We start from the raw sequence: 20,306 nt of genomic DNA, 5'->3' as shown, positions 1-20,306 counted from the left end.
TTTTTCTTTCTTTGACCTATAATTTCCTCTTTTGGACTTGGATCTTTCTCTGCCAGTGTTTATATCCAAATTCCCACCTCTAGTATCAACATTCAGAGCAGAATTTAAATTTTCACTGCTCGCCTTCTTGTGAGCTTCTTCATTCAACACTAACCCCATAATACCATTAAAGTTTAGCTTAATGTTTCCAGAAGAGTTACTCATCTAAGTAAAAAGTCCATCTCAACTAACTGACAATGAAAATTAGAGTAACAATGCCCTGACCTAGTCATCAAACATAATGCCAACAGAACACAACCGGTTAGTCACAATATTGAAATTATTAAGTATTCACCTATGGAACTACCACCCATCTTCATATTGAATAATCTCTTCATCAGAAAAATTTATTTGAAGCCGAAGGATTCTCAAACATTCTGTTAGTACAACCATGAGATCAACAGTAATCTTCTCATTCACAATATTGAAAGCAATATATGAAAAAATGAAAGTTATATCAAACCTAGAGTAATTCAATAAAAATTTTCTCATTATTTTGGAGTCATGACTTCTTGGTGATTTCATCAAGTGACAGATACAGTTTTTTTATACAACGAAATTTAATTTGCATTTCCAAAAAAAAAATTTTGAACAATTGAACTTCTCAGCTTTTACCTCGCTTCGTCAGTCATTGCTCCCATTCGAACCAAAGAACTTCAAAAACTTCTCTCTTATACCGCTTGTTAGGAGAGATGCAAAAATCGATTCCAAATATCTGAAGAAAATATTTAAACAGAAGCGCACAAGAAAGCACAATACGGAATGAAAAAAATTCAAGAAAAGGAAGAACCACTGAGCCTCACCATATAAATAAATTCAATAAAAAGAAAATGAAGAGAATTATATAAATTACACCACACTCAAGCCTCTCCCCACTTTGGAATACTTCATGATGCTCCCTTCCTCACCTTTGCAAAAAAGAAATTGAAAGCAAAACCTAGTCTTTAAAAGAACTACTTGAATTTGATTACCGGCACAGGGCGCCGCGATAGCAGTACAACAACGCTACATCCAAGCGTCTTAGTCTCAAAATTTTGGGTTTCGAACCCTGGACTGGGTGTTGCGGCATTGCGAGTCTCAGCACTGAAGCGTTGCATTTGGGCGATGTGATGCTCCCCCCTGTGTTGGAATATCATGCTTTCGGATTCTGAAGCTATACCGAACAGGACGGCACTACCTTATGGGAGCTAGGGCATTATGTTAAGCATGATCAACAAAATTTAGGGCTTTAAGTAACAATTGATCAAAGCAATTAGACTCCACATAATACGAATACATTATAATGCAAATAAATAAATAAATAAATAACCATCTATCAAATCTAAAACCACCCAAAGGGTTATACCTCCCATTGAATGTAAAAGATATAATTCTTAATGTCATCTAGAATAATATAAAAGTTAATTTTTATGATTTTATTATTATATCGGTTGACCAAATTATTATTATGTCCTAATTTGATTGATATTATGACACAACATAAGCTATTATTATTATACCAAACCTGAGGTCAGATGTCATAAAGTCTAAGTTTTATAATGCAAATCTACTATGCAAAGTGGCACTTGATTAACTGAAAGTATGTGCTGATTAATTATATAGATTTTCTAGATGAGATGGGGACAATTTAACACAACAAAAGCAAGAATAATCATCCAAATTTCAGGGAAAGCAAACTATCAAACACAAAAAATTATTAACTACTAACAATGATGATTGAATAGAAGCAAAATTCAATTTCAAGATTTTTTTGTTTTTATCTCCGAAAAAAATCGGCCAAATAATAAAAATCATGAAAAAATAATAATAATAATAATAATAAAATCGTGCTTAATAATGAATGCAAATACATAGTAAATTTAGGAATACACCAATCACAATTTTAATCAATCACTAATTAAAAGAATGTAAAAGAATAAACCAAACAACAATCCACTCACTTAAACAAAGAGATCTTCTCTATTGAAATGTTTCAAAATCTTGCGCTTGAAAAAGAATTGAGGTCCCAAAAGAATGTAGAGAACTTTCCCATTCAAAAAACTGAAAATTTTATTCAAGCCAAACTTGTTTTTGAATACCTCAGAATGCATTTATTTATAGACTCTGGCATTATATGATATCGAAGTTAACCCAAACTGAAATAAGAAAAGCAAATCATATTACTAAAAAAGGCAAATAGACCATTACAACCAATACACTTGAAAGGAAATACAACAACAGATACAAAAAAAACAGAACTAGAGTGTATCCCAAGAATGATAGTGGTGGTCAGCGAGAGTTTGGATAGATGTGCGGGGGAGGAAAAGGCGGTTGCAGGTAGATAAAAACAAAGCGGTTGTTTCCCCGGTGCCAGAAAGCAAGCAAACAACAGAGATTGATGTGGGAGGGCTGCTTGGATGATCGCAGCAAGAATGAAGGGCTGAAATGATGGCAATAGCAGCGGGGAGGCGTGGGTCTTCGGGACAACAAAGGGAGGGTTGTCCCAGGGCTGCGACAAAAAAGGGGGATAGTTGGTCAGCGAAGATGGGTGGTTGTAATGAGTGGCAGCAAAGTAAGAGGTGGCTGGAAAGGATGGCTACAAGTCGAGGAGGTGGTTGTTGAAGGCTCGAGTTGCAAGAAGATAGATGGAGTGATGTCTGGTGGTTTTGGCAGCTAGGAAAGGAGGCAATGGCGGCAAAGGGAGGTTGCGAAGGATAGGAAATCGATGATAAATCTCTCGACACTATCAAACTACAATCGGAGCACCATTCAATACTTAGGAGACAGTCACCGCATCGGACGAGTTACAGACGTGACATTTTCTCGCCTTGAAATATAGCGCCCCCCCCCCCCCCCCACCCCCTCAATTGGCGGCAAATTCCATGAAGTTGATTGGCTCCCTGAACTTCCCCACTTGAACCAGATGAACGATCTAAGGTGGAAAGAAGCGCAACTCACTCAAACAAATTCCTGATACATGACCTACAGACCCCAGTTCCGCCTCCCGCGACAAGGTTTTATTTACGTCTATGTCAATCACCATGGGCTTTGACCTCACTCGTCTAAGTTTTTGTTTACGCGTTGAAGGCGATGAAGTTGTTGTAACCTCGCGAGCAAAAGGATCATTGGTGGCAGCCCAAAAAGCACTTAGATCCCACTGTCGATTGCATTGTCTCCCAAAATACCTATATAGTTTTACCCACCTGCAAGTAATCATCCATATCAATTCAATCATTTGGTGTACATTGCTGAGTTGAACAATGATTCTGTGCCAAGTGCATTCTGATGAATTCTTCAAACGCAACCTAAGGTTGGTTCAACTCGATCTGAGGTATGGACAGTCTGACTCTCCCTATCAGGTGGCAGCCAAGGACGTAAGCTATCGACCAAGATGTCATGAAACTCTCGTTGCATTAGTTGTCTTGTGTCTGTTCCTCGCTCTTCTCTCTTGTGGACCCCTGTCATTTGTTAGTAAGGGTACCTATGGCCTCAAACTCCAAAGAAGGTAGAAAAACGATGTGTCTACCATCTTTGGTGGAGTAGGTGTTCCAAAACCCGTTATGTTAAGTCTTGTGATCAAATTGTAACGGTCTCCCCAACAAAAGATGTCAGACATCCATAGGCACAACGTTGCACCAAGTTTGACCATGCAGCTGGTCCCCAATGAAAAACTCCACGAGACAACTTTTGTCCATGCCAATCTTGTCATTCTCTGTCTCCCTCTTCAAATTCTCCCACCACAAACAAGCATTCTCCTTCAGCTTGATGGCAGCAAGCTTTACTCTTCTATCACCGGACACCTAATTGTATTCAAAGATCTGCTCAATAGTCCGCATCCACTGAAGGAAGTCATCTAGATACATTCTCTCCTTTTAAGTCTGGCAGGGCCATTTTCATTCTTATATCTTTGTATCCTCCAATAAGCACTTCATCTTTGTATCTTTTAACAAGCACTTCATCTCTGTACCATCTAGCAAGTATCTCATCTTTGTATCTCCCAACAGACGCCTCATATATGTACCATCTAACAGGCATCTCATCACTGTACATCCTCCTGCAGGCACCTCATCTTTATATCTTCCAATAAGCACTTCAACTCTAGGCCTCCATTGATATTCTACCTCAAAGCGTTGTGGTATGTTTTCTTCTCCACTGAAAACATCCCTACAAAAGGGATTTAAGTGCTCTTCTTGCTCTCCTTCACGGATTTCATTACTACGATCGATGATGACACCCTAAGGTGTTTCCTCAATATCGTCAACCCGATGTAGCACTCAGCAGAGTAGCAGTTATATGTCATCCATAATAGATTTTGGGTCTGATTCCGTCAATTGTCTCCTCGAAGGCATGGTTAGGGTTTTGGGGGTGTCAGTAGGTGGAAAAAGGCGTATAGGGTGGAGGAAAAAGAAAAAAAAAATTTTGGTTGTGGGGGGGGGGGCAATGCTAGTATAGGACTAAGATTAGGTTCTTCGATACCAAATGATATCAGAGTTAACCCAAAAAATAATAAGAAAAGCAAATAATATATTAGGTTCTTCGATACCAAATGATATCAGAGTTAAGCCAAAAAACAATAAGAAAAGCAAATAATAATGCTTAAAAAAAGGTTGGTTACAACCAACACACTTAAAGGAAAAATACACAAACAAACACAACTAGACTGTATCTCAAGAATGGTGGTGGGGGTGGTCGGTGAGCGTTGGAAGGTGGAATGAAGATAAAAAAGGCGATCGACAAGTAGAAAACAACAAAGCGGTCATTTACCTGATGTCGAAAAGGAAGCAAACATCAAAGAGTGATGTGCGAGAGCTATTCGGGTTGATGGATGGATGGACAGTGAAGACAGGTGGCTAGAATGAGTGGTAGCACAGTGGACGGTGCCTGGAAAGGATGGCAGCAGTTGAAGATGATGGCTAGCAACTAAAGTTGCAAGAAGACAACAAGGGTTTTGTCCGTTGGTTCCGATGGAGAAGAAAGTCGGCGACTGCAGTAGCGATGGTTGCGAAAGATGAGAAATCAATGATATATATCTCCATGATATTGAAATACAGTCAGAGCACCATTCATCCTTTGGAGACGGTCATCACCTTAGACGAGTTACTGCTGAAACAACTTCTTGCCTTCGAATACAGACCTCGAATGAGAACACTAGAAACCAACGACTGTCCAAAATAGAAACAAACACAAGAACCTCTCCAACACAAATAGAAAACAAATATATATAAGCTAGGGTAACATGGGATTGGTTCCCACATTGATTGGCAGCAAATCCCGTAAAGTAGGATTGGCTAGCTTCCTGGACTTCCCCACTTGAACCGGACGACCAGTCTAAGGTGAAAAGAAGCGAAGCTCACTCGAATGAATTCCTACTACAGGAGCCACAGCAGTCCGGTTCCGCCTCCCGTAGCAAGTCTCCAACTACGTCCACATCACTAAGGTAACTAGATAGGAAGAAGATATTTAAAAACTCACAAACCCATATAGAATTACAAACCCGCTAAATAGGAATAGTCCCCTGTAGTTTCCAAAACATTGGAATGGTTGTTACAGTCCTTGTAGAATAATGTTTGGCTAAGTAAAGGAATAATTGTTACAGTCAAGCTATAGTCGAGGATAAGAATAAACTGCTAAGTGAAAGAATGGCTATTTCAGTCTTGTAGAATAAGTTCTGACAAGAAGAAGCAATTTGAAATCAGCGTCAAATATCCACAGTTATTAGACTTCATTTCTATAAAAAGACTGTCTAATTTGGCACCGGGTGCATAATTTAAAAAAAAAAGATAATAGCAAAAAGTGGGTAATCTTGGCATGCCGCAGCAATTTTGATTTTCCATTAAGAACTGATTTTACGCAATCAGTCAGCAGAATTCCAAACTCTAAACACAAAACATAATCCTCAAAATTACATGATCATATTAAAAGTCTCGGGCCGTGTTTGGCAGCAACTTTGATTTAAGTTAAATAGAATTTATCATATCCGATAAATCAAAATTTATCCAATCCACACTGCGACGAATCTGCTCGCAAAGACAGGGGAATAAATCTATCTTACAGTCATATTTAGTAAATCCAAATTTACGAAGTGACAGAATGCTCGAAGAAGAAGATGGAATGCGAGAAAATTTGATTTTACTTAACTCTGGAATTAATTTTATTTTGTTTTTATGTTTGGTCCATGGCTAGATCCAATAAATAGGATGCTACCAAACACCACCTTAGATTTTAGTTTGTTTCGGCATAACAAGATTATATAGAAAGAAGAAGTTAGCAATCTTCACAGATATAATATGTGAAATTCATGAGAGAATTTTTTCAACAAGTTTGAAGCATCGAAATCATATGCCAATAAAAATGCCAAAAAAAGCTACAAACTTACCCAAAGGCATTAACAATCTCCATCTTCAGATCCTTTTCTGCGGGCAGTCTCCCTTTTAGCACGCTCCGAATTTTATCTTTATGTTCATCCATTCTGAAAGTCACAAAAAATGAATAAAACATGAAATTAGTGAAAGTACCAAGTAACAAGTTGAAATCAAAGAAAATATGGAGAACTTGCATTTTTTTCAGTTTCCTCTTGCAATTTTCTACTTCTTCCTTCTTCAAATCTAACTTGACTCGATCTTCTGAATCGCTCGCCATAACATCTTTTTCACGGTAAAGAGCTCTGATTTTTTGCTCCAAGCTAAATATTTCTGTTCTCTTTTGATTTATGGTAGACTCTAAATCTTTCTCCCCCAAGGCCAGGGTCTTTCTCTCAACCTCTATTTGCTTCATGGAAAGGATGATTGTTTCGAGACTGTCTAACTAAATGGGAAATGTTACGTGAAAGTAGCTTCTAATGTAGAAAATTACGCACCAGGTTTCTTTCCCTTTCATCTATATGAGAGAGGTTAAGGCTTGACAACTCTTGTTCTGCAAGATCACGCTCACTCTCTCTCTCTTTGATGCGGTTTGATACACTAGCCTGGAAGTACTTGTAAACATTAATGATAAAAAAGATGGATCATAAAAACAAATTAGATACAAAGAGCAGAATTCATATAATAGTAAACTACCTTAGATTGAATCTTAGCTTTCTTTTGACCCTCAATTTCACTACAACGAGCATTCATTGTGACAAAGCGCTCCCACAAAAGTTGGAGTTCGATTTCATTAGATTTCTGCAAGAGCAAAAAGATTTTCAGAAGCAAGTTTGAAGTCGAAAGATCCAGTAAGCAGATTTCAAGAATAATCAGTTAATATTTAAAGATATATGCTATTGACAAGGTTTCCATTCTTCAATTTGTTTCTCATTCAATAAGTAGATTGAGTACAATTACAAATAAACATAAATCAAAATTATCAACTAGCAAGCATTTTATAATAGGAATTCTGCTTCTAGCCTTCTAGAGTAAAGTTAATGTTGTTGCATGCCGGAAGATTCACATCGGTTGAGTGATCATTTAACGTTTTAGTGCAGCGTGAAGATGAGATTACAATTCTAATAGTTACAGATGTATAATAGCAATTCACCTATAATAGCCATAATTGGGCTACAAAAAATGTGATTCTTGGCTGTAATAGTAATGGTTAGCCACAACAGTCGTAGTTGGATGCTACAAATGTAATAGTTGATTATAAGGGTTGTAGTCGGTGGCTGCAATAGCAAGAGTTGGCAACAGAGGTCGTAGGTTGAGGCTATAATAGCGGTAGTTAGTCACAAAAAACTATAGTTGGAAGATGTAATAGCATCGGTCAGCCACAGAGGCTACAAACGATGACCGCAATGACATTAATTGGTCACATAAGTTGTAGTTCATAGCCGGAAAGTGTAATGGCCTCAATCGGACACAGAGGTCATATTTGCAGATTGTAATAGCATCAGTTGGTCATATAGGCCGTAGTTGTAAGCTGTAGTAGTGTTTGTTGGCCACAGGGAACATAGTTGGTGACTGTAATAGCATAAATCATAGATGTCGTAGTTGGAAGTTGTAATAGCGTCGGTTGGTCACAAAGACCATAACTGATGACTACAGTAGCATAAACTATCCACAGAAGCTGTAATTAAAAGTTGTAATAGCATGAGTTGAATACAGATACCGTAGGTGAATACAATAGCAACAATTGGCCAAAGAGGTCGTAATTAGTGATTACAATAGCATCAATTGGTCACAGAGACCGTAATTGGAGACAACAATAGCGTTAGTTGGCTATAAAGGTCATGGTTGAAAGTTATAGTAAAATTAATTAGCCACAGAGTCCGTAGTTAATGATTGCAATAGCGTCAATCATAGAGGTCATAGTTGGAGTAATAGCATCGGTTGGCCACATAGGTCGTGATTGGTGACAGAAGTAGCATAAATTGATCACAGGAGTCATAATTGAAAGCTATAATAGCGTCTTTTGACCATAAAGGACGTAGTTGGATACTACAATAGGGCCAGTTGATCACAGAGATCACAGTTAGTGATTGCAATAACATCAATTGGTCACAATTGTCGTAGTCGAAAGTTGTGGTAACTTCAGCTGACTTCAGAGTTGATAATTGCAATAGTATCAATTCGCCATAGATTTTGTAGTTGGTGATAACAATAGCATCAGTTGGCCACAGAAATGACAATTGAAAGTTGTAGTAGCACCAGTTAGCCACAGAAATCGTAGTTGATAACTGTAATAGCATCAATTAACCAAAGTGGATGTAGATGAAACCTATAATAGCGCCAGTTGGCCACAAAAGCCATAGTTACAAATTGCAATAGCGTCAATTAGCCACAAAGGCTATATTTGAAAGTTGTAGTTGCGTCAATTGGTTTCAGAGATCATAGTTCGTACTGCAATAGTGTTAGTTGGAAAGTTACATTAGCATCAATTGACCACAAAGACCATAGTTGGTGACTATAATAATATTAATTGGCCACAGAGGCCGTAGTTGCTGTGTAGAGTCGATTTTTGACACCCCTAATCTCTTGCACTCTCAACCTCTATCAGCTAGCAAGATGGCAAAAAATTGATCCCCTATCTCTTCCACTCTCAACCTCTCCCTTCAACCTTTTTCATATCCCTTTCCCACTACATCTCATATCAAAATGATAATTGAGTCGATAGCTAAGTAAATAGTAGACACCTCCTCGCTCTCCCCCTTCCACTCCTACTCCCTAAGCACAAGTCTCTGGACAAAAGTGTACAAAAAATCTAATTTTTGCCCCAACCTTATTTAATAATTATCTTAACCAAAATTGCCTACTCCTAAACAATGAGTCTACAACTAACTGCTCCTTCACTATTCAGACCTTAAAAATGAGGGTACTTGCACTCTATCTTACATCACTAAGAGGGATAAGATGAGTAGAATTATGTAGAATGACCCATAGAAATCATAATCGACAGTTATATGCATCAATACAAGATGAAAAATCATTTGAAAAGTGTAACAACCCAAACTCTCAGTCATCGAGATATTGTTTGATTTGACCTAATTGCTCACGCTTTATACCATAGGTGTAACTTCCTAGAAGTACTCCCATGCGAGCACGCTTAACATTAGCTCCTGATGAAACTTCAATCGTTGCACCAAAAGGCACTTCGATGTCTAAGAGTTCAAGTTCTTTCTACTCAAGAGGTGTTACAAGCTCCCTCACTTAAAGTAATTGACGTCCTCGTGGGTGCTCTAAACCCAGAATCATCCACCAAACATATAGGATTCTAGATGTGGCCCCTACAAATTTAAGAGGTGGCCCCCCACGAAGTAGCACTTTGTCTCATCTTGAGTTCAAAAGGTGGCTCCCATGGCATAGCCTTTGCTCTGTATTGCATTTAGTTCACATCTTCAGGCTGGTGTAATTCTCTGATACCACTTGTAACAACCTGAACTCTCAGCCATCAAGATATTTTTCGCTTTCGCCTAATGACCTCATTGTTTTGTCCTATTGGTGTAGCTTCTCACACCCATTCTTGGAGTGCCCCCCATGCGAGCACATTTAACATTAGAGTTTCTAACGAAACTCCAGCCGTTACACCAAAAAGCGCCTTGATGTTTAAGAGTTCAGCTTTTCACAAAAAAAACAAGTCAAAAGTGCATGAATTTTAAATTACAACCAAACAATGAACACAAACAAACACACACACACATATCATCAATCATAAGCAATGCCAGGAAATCCTTATGTATGAGCACTTCATTGTTCTTCTAGTTCAGCATCACAAGTGCACTCCTGATTAAGAACTTAGCACATCTCTTCCCCAACTCTTAAAGTGACTTCATAACCCAATACCACAATGATATGGCATATATAATTACAATGAATCGGATTAAGATATTCTTCTTCAAATGAGTGGCCTAATAGCTTATTATATCCCTCAATATTTTCCCTTGTCTAGTCTACCCCATGAGTATTTAAGTGGAAAAAAACATCCTTCTCTTCAACCATATAAATCATCTTTGTGAAAAGAGCATTGTATTTGCCATGATGTCATGATTATTGAGCACAACATTTACAAAGAAACAAAAGCCAAGCTTTCAAACATCATCTTGTTTCAAAACACTCCAATAAAGCTCTCTCCAACTTCGTATTTTTGAAGTTTGTGTCCCTGAACAAATAGTTATCAAGCATTCAACTATTCTGTTTATATTTTGTACAAAACATCAAACTAAAGGACACAAAAGTATAGCCTAGTAACCATAAGTAAACTCAATAACTCCAAATGTGTGTTCCCTTGTAACATTGAATACAATGAAGTACCCCATATTCTAAGCATCTTCAATCATCAATTGTAATATGTGATACACTAAAGATCAGATGCTCTAAAGAACCAACGAAATTGGGAACTCTCAATTTTGCTAATGAGTTCATAAGCACCAAACTCTCTAAAGCTATTTCTGCATCACAACCCCAACCTTGTATATAACTCAAGCATTATAGTGTCTCTCAACTGGTATGTGATTTGATTAGACAATTACCTATATAACAAAATAGCGTAAATGAGTCAATTCCAAAAAAAGATGAGTAAAAAAAATGAGCAAACTCTATTTGAATAATATTTAAAGCATGATCTAATCACCTTTGAAGCATCTTCAAACCATAACTAAAGAAATATAGTACCATCTTCAAATTATAATCGAATAACAATTGAACCATCTTCGAATAATGATTGAATAATCTTGAAAAATAACCAAACCATGATTAAACAAGGATCAAATTTTGTTTGAAGCATCTTCAAACAATATTTAAACAATGTTCAAACAACTACGAACAATAGTCAAATTTTCTAAAAATAATCGAATAAAGATTGAATATCCTTAAAGAATCTTTGAATAGTGACAGAACAATCTTCAATCTTCAAATAATGATTGAACAACCTCCAAACTATGTTTAAAACTTTCTTCAAAGTATATTTGAATCATCTTCGGAAAATCATCAAACAATAATTGAATCATCTTCTAGTCCATGTTCGATCATTATTTGATCATTGTTCAGTGTGTGTAAAACTAGTGGCATGCATAATTTCAAAAATCTTTAAAATCATTTCATCATCCTCTAAATGCGACAAAAGTTACTAAATTGATGGTTACATGTATGAGAAGATTGTGAATTTCAATGTATAGAATCTTCAAGATAGCTTAAAGTTAATAGATGGGTTTTGGTCAAATTCAAGAGCTATTAAGAGGTTTGATTGACGAAATATGTTACATATAGAATTTTTCTTATTATTAAAATTGTCATTTAAAAATGCATAAGGCACCATCTCAAGGTACCCCATCAAATCGATTAAAATTGTCATTTAATCGATTTGCAAATCAAAAGCCGAGATCAGTTTAAAAATGCATAAGGCACCATCTCAAGGTACCCCGTCAAACCAACAAGGTTTATGATTTATTATCTTGAGCAAGATTTGCACGTTTTTTAATCAAGGTATATGCATTAAGGCAAATTGGGTGACGCCTCAAAAATATTTACATGAAAAGAATGATATTTTATACATAAAAGAATTTGCAATTTTAGGGTTAAAGTTTAATCGATTTGCAAATCAAAAGCCGAGATCATATAGCGTAAGAATTGCGGGTTAGCACTATGCATGGCTAACTTTAAGGGATGTCAAAATAACGTTGTGAAAGAACAAGTGGCACACTGAGACAGTGGACTTTGATGTCAGTGATGGACAACAAAAGAGCTCGAGTGACTACAAGCTTTCATAAGTTGTTAGGTCAGGTTGCATGTAGTCGCACGCTACGAGAGATAAAATCATTGTTACAAAAGTGTGTAATGTAGAGAGCGAGCGAGTTTCAAAGCACAAATCAAGTAAAATCATAATTTTTTATTTTAAGGATTATTATTTTCCTTTAATTATTTTTTGTTTTCATTTAATTAGAATTTTTAATTTACTTTTACTATTTTCCCCTTTTTTTATATATACCTTTTCTTTCTTTCTGCTTTAATTAGTTTTCCTTTGCTTTCTTTTAAATTATTTTATTTTTAAAATGTTTTTTTTTTCATTTCAAGGGATTCTTTTTATTTTTCTTTAACAGATCTTTCTATATAGATGTCAGTGTATGGAAAAATTAAATCTATTTCAGCATTGGTCGAGAATGAACTTTTTTGCAGGAATAGCATTTTAGTAAATCGATTTTCTCACAAAATAGCATAACTTAGGAATAGGAACCCAAATGTGAGAAAACAGAAAAGCAGATCCATAATAGCATCATTGACATTTTGAAAGCATAATAAACATTTCCAATCATCAATGCTTTCTAATATTATTTCCAAGATACAAAACTGTACGTTAATCCTTAACATCAAAAATGGTGTTTATGGAATAACTAAAGATTACCTTCCTCTCCTGTAAATCCTTTTCAAGATCGAACAACCTTGTCTTTATTTTATTAGTGAGGTTGTTTCCCATCTCAAAGCTGAATGGAGAATCTGGAAGGGATCCAAGGTTACACTTCACAAAAATCCTTTGAATCGTTGAATCATGTTCTCGCTTCACTGACATGTGTGCCTAGAAAAGAAACACTCATATAAAAAACACATTCTATTGAAAAAATAAAGCAATATCAAGCAAAAGCATGAAACATACATCACTTTCAGCCTGCAGCTTTCCGATCTCCCGCATAGAATCATTGATTGCCTGTGAAAGCAAAGAACTTTTGGTCTCTTCATCGCTCATCTCCCTCTCCCGTTTACTTATTTTAGATTGAAGCTGTGCTATCCTTTCTTCAAATTTTGTTTGCCATTCTTTTAACTCCTCATCCGTATCTAACCAAGAAAAGGACCATAAAGAAAGGTTCTTCATTTTTTTCAAAGCACAATGAGAAAAGTAAAGGAACTGTTTGGAATCACTTTTATTTTAAAATTTTCATTTATTGTGTTTATATTTTGATTTAAATTAAAATAAGTTTGGTTATAATAGTTTTTTCAAAAACACTTTTTAGGAGTTTTTGAGTGTTTCTAAAAACTAAGTGATTTGTTTTAAAACAAGATGTTTTGTTTTAAAAAAATAATAAAGTTATATAAAATTATACTAAGCAAACATGCTTTCATAAATAAAAATAGAAGCAAAAACAAAAATAGAAACAGAAAACACAAGTGATGTCAAATGAGACCAAACTGCATGTGATCTTGACAATTCAGAGCAAAAAGTAGAAGGTGTAGCTGCGATCGCTCAAGTGAGGTGAACCACTTGAATTTTAAATAACTAACCAATCTAAATCATGCAAACAGAAACTCAAACTGTGTGGATACAAATATAAAACAGTGCTGCTATACAAAGCATGTAAACTACGGACAAAAACTAACAACAAAAGCATTAAATAGAAAGATATGTTTATAATTATGAGAATTGAAAGTCCAAACTTAGGAGTAAGTATTATCATTTTTATAAGAAAAATGGTTGAAAAAATGAATATAGCAGTGCCTGCAGAAACCAATACAATCAAAACCACTATGAGGTGCAAATAGAAACGGATAGGACAGTTTTATCATTCAAAGTTTCAAAACAAGTTCACTTTAGCATAGGGAATAACCAGGGGCGAGGGCGAGATGTACGTTAACAGAATCTAATGATGAAGAAGACCTAAAAAATCTAATGAACCTGCCACACAGCCAAAAAATAATAAGACAAAAGTGAGGCAAAAAATAAAAATAGCTATCAAAGGATTCAACAAAACAAATAAAACAAATGCGGCCTTTAAAATAATTTAAATCGTAAGTGCACTTATCCGAACAAGAGCAGAACTCCAATCTGCCCACCAACTTCCAAAATTTTATTCTATGCAGTGCTTGGTTCAATGGTCCTTTAATGAAACAGGTAAAAATTTACATTCACGGATGTATGAATGCATATATTGTTCCTCCACAATAATATTATCAAATTATGTTAATTGTTAAATTGCCACAGGTTTTTCTTCTAAGTAGCTTTAGTTAATGCATTGCACAACTGAGAGTGCAAAACAAAGACCTATTTATCAGCATAGTCATCGCCTAAAAGTGTTTGAAATTATAAATTTGATAGATTAGGCATGCAGCATTATACAGCTACTTCAACACTAGTATTTAAATGCTAAGACGAACAGACATGCACAAATCTTTCAATAAGCGGTCAGCCTCTGATCAATAAAAAATGTAGAGCTTAGACAACTTTTTGGAGCAGTTAAAGATGGTTCTGATGCATAACACTACATCTCCACTAAACAATTACCTTAAAGCTCATAAAATAAATTTATAAAAGATTTTTTATTCAAACAAAGCAGATCTGAAGAATTAAATTTGTTTAGAATGTCAACATGAGGACAAAACCTTCATTTTCCTCAGCAAGGGCACCATATTGAGTCTGTTGAAGTTTAAACAAAGTGCTTCTAGCAGTGGTATGGGTCGATATCTGTTCCTGGAGTTTACGCAACTCTTTTAATGTGTTTTCTTCATGGAGGATTTTACTCTCAACTCCTTGAATACTCCTCTCCCACTCCTTAATTTGAATTTTTAGAGATTCAGTTTTTTCTTGATCTTGAGAGATGCTGTCACGGAGCTGTAAATAGCAATCGTTAAGTGGATGAACATATTTATCATGACATTACAAAACCTTTGTAAAATTACTAGAAAAAATGGTCAAGCTTGGAACATAAACTCTCACATTTAAGAAAAAAATGAAAAAACAAATATAATGAGTGACACCTATCAGATAAATCATGAAGAACCCAAGCATCATAAGAGGGTGCTCGATAGCGTAATATTAACAGGATTTAGGCTAGATTTAACATAAATCCAGACAAACCCAAAAAAAATGGAAAATTAAATCCCGCACCCTGTTAAATCCATTTTTCTCTCCCTTCAGTTTATTTTTAAATGTAAATTCAGATTCATTAAATCCAACTATTTGGTGGATTTAACGGATTTAACTTTGAAAAAAAAAACATGGCTATAAGAATCTGAAATAAAATGTCAGCTATGTCTAACAACGTTAGCTGGATTTAAAAGTATATGGATTTGATAAATCCGGATTTACCGGATTTACTAAATCAGATAAAATGTAAATTCTGGTAAATTATTACAGCTGAAAGACGACAGACCCCCTAAAACTGGAAATTGTTAGAGCAGAAAGACAGACACTGATGGCTTCAATGCTAAGAAAACACTGAAAAACTATGGCTTTTGAACCTGTGAATTTAAATTTAAAATTACTCAAAGAAGACAATAACACCTTGATAGCTAAGAAATCAGCAAAAAAGCTTTGACTTTTAGAATCTCACTTTTATGAGCCAGGTAAAGAGAAATATTTATCATCAGCAACAATTGAAATGACAGTTTAGAATAGAAAATTTTATAATATGTCTAATATAATGCATAGAATGAATTTATCCAAAGGAAATTAAGAATTCAAATGACATAGGAAATCAATGAATTGAATATTTGTTTGATTAAAAGTACTGATTGATCACAAGCAAAAGTTCTATCAAAGCCCAATTGATAACTAACTGATCACATCGATACGAGAAATTCAACAGCAGTTTAAAAGCACATCAATAAGAAATTATAGATGAATTTTCACAAATTAAATTTCTTATGTGCCAAATTTGAAAAAATCAAAAGCACTGATTGATCGAATATCAAATAATATAGATGAGAAGAAAAATAAGTGATGAAGTACGCAAAATATGAGAAATTAGACATTGTGCTGACAAAGAGATGATTTCCCTCAAAATTAAATAGTGACACTTTTGCCGCCCATAAAAGAATCACATATCCAATGTGCGCTCATAAGACTAAATGTGAAAAAGAAATTTATTCAGCCCCAAAATGACATGTCTCATAACATTTGTTCATGGACATATTTAAATTTAAATATGCAAACGATCAAAATAATCCCAACCAAACTTTAAATTCCATAAGTCTTATACAAACTGCTGGACAAATTAGCTCCTCTCATAAGCCCTCAGAATGCACAATAACACACCAAAAATAAAGTACAAAACTCGTAAGCAGCTTATAGTACATTTTCTAAGGAAAACCAAAACCTCCCAAGAAATAAAACACAAGCTACAAAAAAGAAATATCACAACAGCCTAAAAAAATCCAAGAGATGGCTCCAAAAAACATTTCCACCCTTAAAATAGCTACAAATAAGGCCAACATCCAAAGTCCAAAACAATAGTAACTACAATTCAGCTCTTCATAATTACTTCACACAAATAAAATCCAATTTCAGCATCCAAATACTGATACCATAAGCCAAACTGCCTATAAAATTCCAGCAATAGTCCACAAAAACACCTTAAAATAATTCAAAGGGGCGTTTAAATACATAGCACACAATTCTTATGTATTTACATATCTCACACCTAAACTTTCACAGTTACACACATATCACTTCAAAAATAGTGCTATCACCACGTTTTAAAAGTGAAATACACCTTTTTCAAGCATAATAAACCACCAAAGTGCAATGTATGTAAATATGAAAGTTTAGTTGTGATATGTACATACATAAGAATTGAGTAAAATGCCAAAATGATCCCCAACTATTTAAAGACGGTCATTTTAGTCTCCGACTTTTTAAAAGTACCAAATTAGTGACAAACTATTGAAAAAATGCTTAAATTAGTCCCTGCATTAAAACAATAAAAAAATTAAAGTTAGGTGTGTTTAAAATAGGGAAGTTTAGAATAATGTTTTTTAGGAGGTCATGAGCCAAAATTCAAAAATATAGGTGTTAGATATGTATCAAATAATTATGGTTATTTAAACATAACCAACATGATGAGATTTGTTTAATTAAGATTATTTTAAAAGATGATTGATACATACCTTCTTCAAAGAACATTAATGTAATTTTATTAATATTTTTTTATAATTATAGCAACTTTTGAGTGACAATATACAACTGATGAAACTAAAGGCCTTTTATTTCAACTGCTAGCTGATTATTTAAAAATATGCATCAACAATTTGCATGCCCGAATAAAAATATGCAATCAGTTTTAACTTAGGTTTCAATTAATATCATGCAAATAATTTATTTTAAATAATGATGATTTCGAGTTAAAAAAAATGTGTTTTAAGAAGTTTCAACAAATTTGAAGAGTTTAAACCATACTTTCTAGCTGCAACAGCAAAAAGGATAAATTTAAATAAAAAATTAAATATATTAAAAAATGTTATAACTTCAATCAACTGCCACCACTAAACGAACCATTACAGGATTTATGTGGTTTTCATATTTAGAGTATAAATAAATAAATTAATAAATATAGCCACCTAAAATTTTAAAAAGATTTGCTCATATTGTACTAATAAAATTGTTAAATTAACATTTAAAAAAATTACTTAAAGTCAAATCATCTAAATTATAACAATAATAACATTAAAAAAGATCCATGAATCATAAAAAAATAAAAACATTCATCAGAGACATTAATAAAAGCTCACATGTAACTCCACACATGTATAAGCTTAAAATAAAATTTTACCAAAACACCAAAAAAAAAAAAAAAATTTAAGTTGATGCCCATCAAAGAATCCACATGAACATCCTAAACCACCATGTCTCATCTTGGTTCCCCTGAAACGCTCGATGGCCTTGCCTTACCTCTTCTTATGCTTGACGCCCCTGAAATGCCACGCTCATCATACCCACCTCGTCTCGCAAGTCATGACACCTCTTATCACGCGAAAGCCCTAGACAGTCATTGGTATGTATGTAAATTATTCAACAAAATATTAAAACTCCAAACTACCTCTCCAAACCGTAGCTTCATTAATTTTACAATTTCTGATTTTTTAACGATAAATTATTTCAACCTTTTTTTCAATAATTTGGGACTAATTTGACACTTTTTAAAAGTCAGGGACTAAAATGACCACCCTTAAAAAGTCAAGGAACCATATTGGCACTTTTCTCTGTAACAATTGAGTGTTGGGTATGTAAATTTCCCAAATTCAAAATCAACAACTAACCACAACTATATTGTAACAGCTGCTTCATTCTCTAAATCAAAAAGCACTATGGAAACTAATCTAAACTTCATTAAGATTGAAATCATGTCAAATCCAATAAACTAACATGATGCAAGAGAAAAAAAATGCATACCCTCAAGGTCATCATCACCAGTATGTCCTTAACTAAAAAAATAATTAAATAAAAAATCAAAAAATAAAAAAAAACAAATAAGTTATTCTCAAAATATTGCTTGACAAGGCACTTCTAACAAAAATAAATGAGTGCATATATGGTGATAGAATGATGATGACAGAGATTGATCACTAGAAACTCTTGGTAATATAATAAAAATAAAAGGTTGGGATTCAGTCCTACCAAATCGAATGCAGTTCAACTTAGATTTATGAATGTAATATAGACTAATTATCAGAGATGATGCAGCTTCTTAAAAAATTATGCCACCGAGAAGTAGAATGGATTCAAACAAAAACATAAAACTAATATGCACAAGTTCAGTAAAGTAAGGGTATGACATCAACATATAATGTTAAAGTATAATACAGTTCAATCTTTTAGTTCCTTTTAGGACAACTTGAACTAACAACAACCTACCACTCTCCACCTATGCTTATTAGGAATTAGAGTGATTTAAACTATAATGCTTAATTAAAAGAGAATGTGACTCCTTTAAATCTGTTTCTTCAAGAGCACCATCAAGATTGTCTACCAAAAATAATTGGATAGCCGAAAGAGCTTTTTCATTCAAGTTAATCTTCTTCACCATTCTTAAAGATATTCCAATGCCATATGAGTCATTGCACAATACAAAATTAAATAGAATACCACAAATCTCGGTCCTCTACAGTCCAATACTTCTCGAGATCTCAAACTTATCGATCTCAGAACATCATAGCCATCGTATACTTTATCAAGCTCCAACATCATGTTAGGAAACACAAATTGAATTTAAAAGTGCACCCAGAGTGAATACAACAAACTCACAAAACAATAACAAGTAGATCAAGCTCTATAAAAAGACACCGAGATTTACATGGTTCGAGTAAAATAAACTTGTGTCCACAGAAGAGGGGAGAAAATTCAATTCAATATAGAGAACGCACAATTAAGTATAAATAACGAATAAACAATAAAGTATTATTTCACAAAGCCAAGCACACCAATCTCACAACAAAAGAAAAACCCTAATTCTTTTGGGACAAATGAAAGAGGAAATAACAAAAAAAAGTGATGACCAAAATAAAAAATTAAAGTAATACTACACAAAAAAAAAATCTACTTCAAAAGTTCCTCAAAAGAAGACTAAGGACTCATCACAAAAATTATAGTATAACCAAAGTTTGTTCATCAAAATAATGCTCCATATTAACCCAAAAAAATAGTCATTTTTTTCTCACTACTCTCTTTTACTTAATATTACTACAAGCACTCATTGTTTCCTTTATAAAAAGAATTCCCAGCCACCCACCTACACTATAATACTCAAAATAATGAATTAATAAAATCAAACTTTCTCTAAATTTTGTCCCCTAAGCTTTTTGCACCTCGCAAAAAAGATAACAAACAATTTTATTAAATATTATATTTTAATAGGATCATTATTATTATTATTATTATTATTATTATTATTATTATTATTATTATTATTATTATTATTATTATTATTATTATTATTATTATTATTATTATTATTATTATTATTATTATTATTATTATTATTATTATATATAGACACATGCGCACGCGCATGACTTGGGCTATCCAGTGAGGTTGACGCTGGAGAATTTGGCGTGGGACGTGGGAGAGGGGACCTTTTCCCGCTTTGGACGTGGGACGCACGTGCACGAGGTCCTCATGATTCC

At 34.3% G+C, this 20,306-nt stretch overlaps 1 protein-coding gene across 1 annotated transcript in view; it reads right to left on the bottom strand.

Moving 5' to 3' along the window:
- The window catches only part of LOC110018809 (DNA repair protein RAD50), a 63,988-nt gene extending 44,617 nt beyond the window's left edge, over positions 1-19,371 (bottom strand). Inside the window, exons 1-8 of the mRNA XM_020716246.1 lie at positions 19,270-19,371; positions 14,790-15,018; positions 13,072-13,250; positions 12,823-12,993; positions 7,074-7,178; positions 6,875-6,982; positions 6,575-6,786; positions 6,395-6,487 (exon numbers count right to left, since the gene is read on the bottom strand). Coding sequence (XP_020571905.1) covers positions 6,395-6,487; positions 6,575-6,786; positions 6,875-6,982; positions 7,074-7,178; positions 12,823-12,993; positions 13,072-13,250; positions 14,790-15,018; positions 19,270-19,371 — 1,199 coding nt within the window. The remainder of the gene's footprint in view (positions 1-6,394; positions 6,488-6,574; positions 6,787-6,874; positions 6,983-7,073; positions 7,179-12,822; positions 12,994-13,071; positions 13,251-14,789; positions 15,019-19,269) is intronic.
- Positions 19,372-20,306: the final 935 nt, after the last annotated feature.

Source organism: Phalaenopsis equestris, unplaced genomic scaffold, assembly GCF_001263595.1.
Source record: "Phalaenopsis equestris unplaced genomic scaffold, ASM126359v1 Scaffold000036, whole genome shotgun sequence".
Taxonomy (NCBI): domain Eukaryota; kingdom Viridiplantae; phylum Streptophyta; class Magnoliopsida; order Asparagales; family Orchidaceae; genus Phalaenopsis; species Phalaenopsis equestris.
Note: the sequence above shows the minus strand (reverse complement) of the source record. Positions and strands in the feature narration are given on the sequence as shown.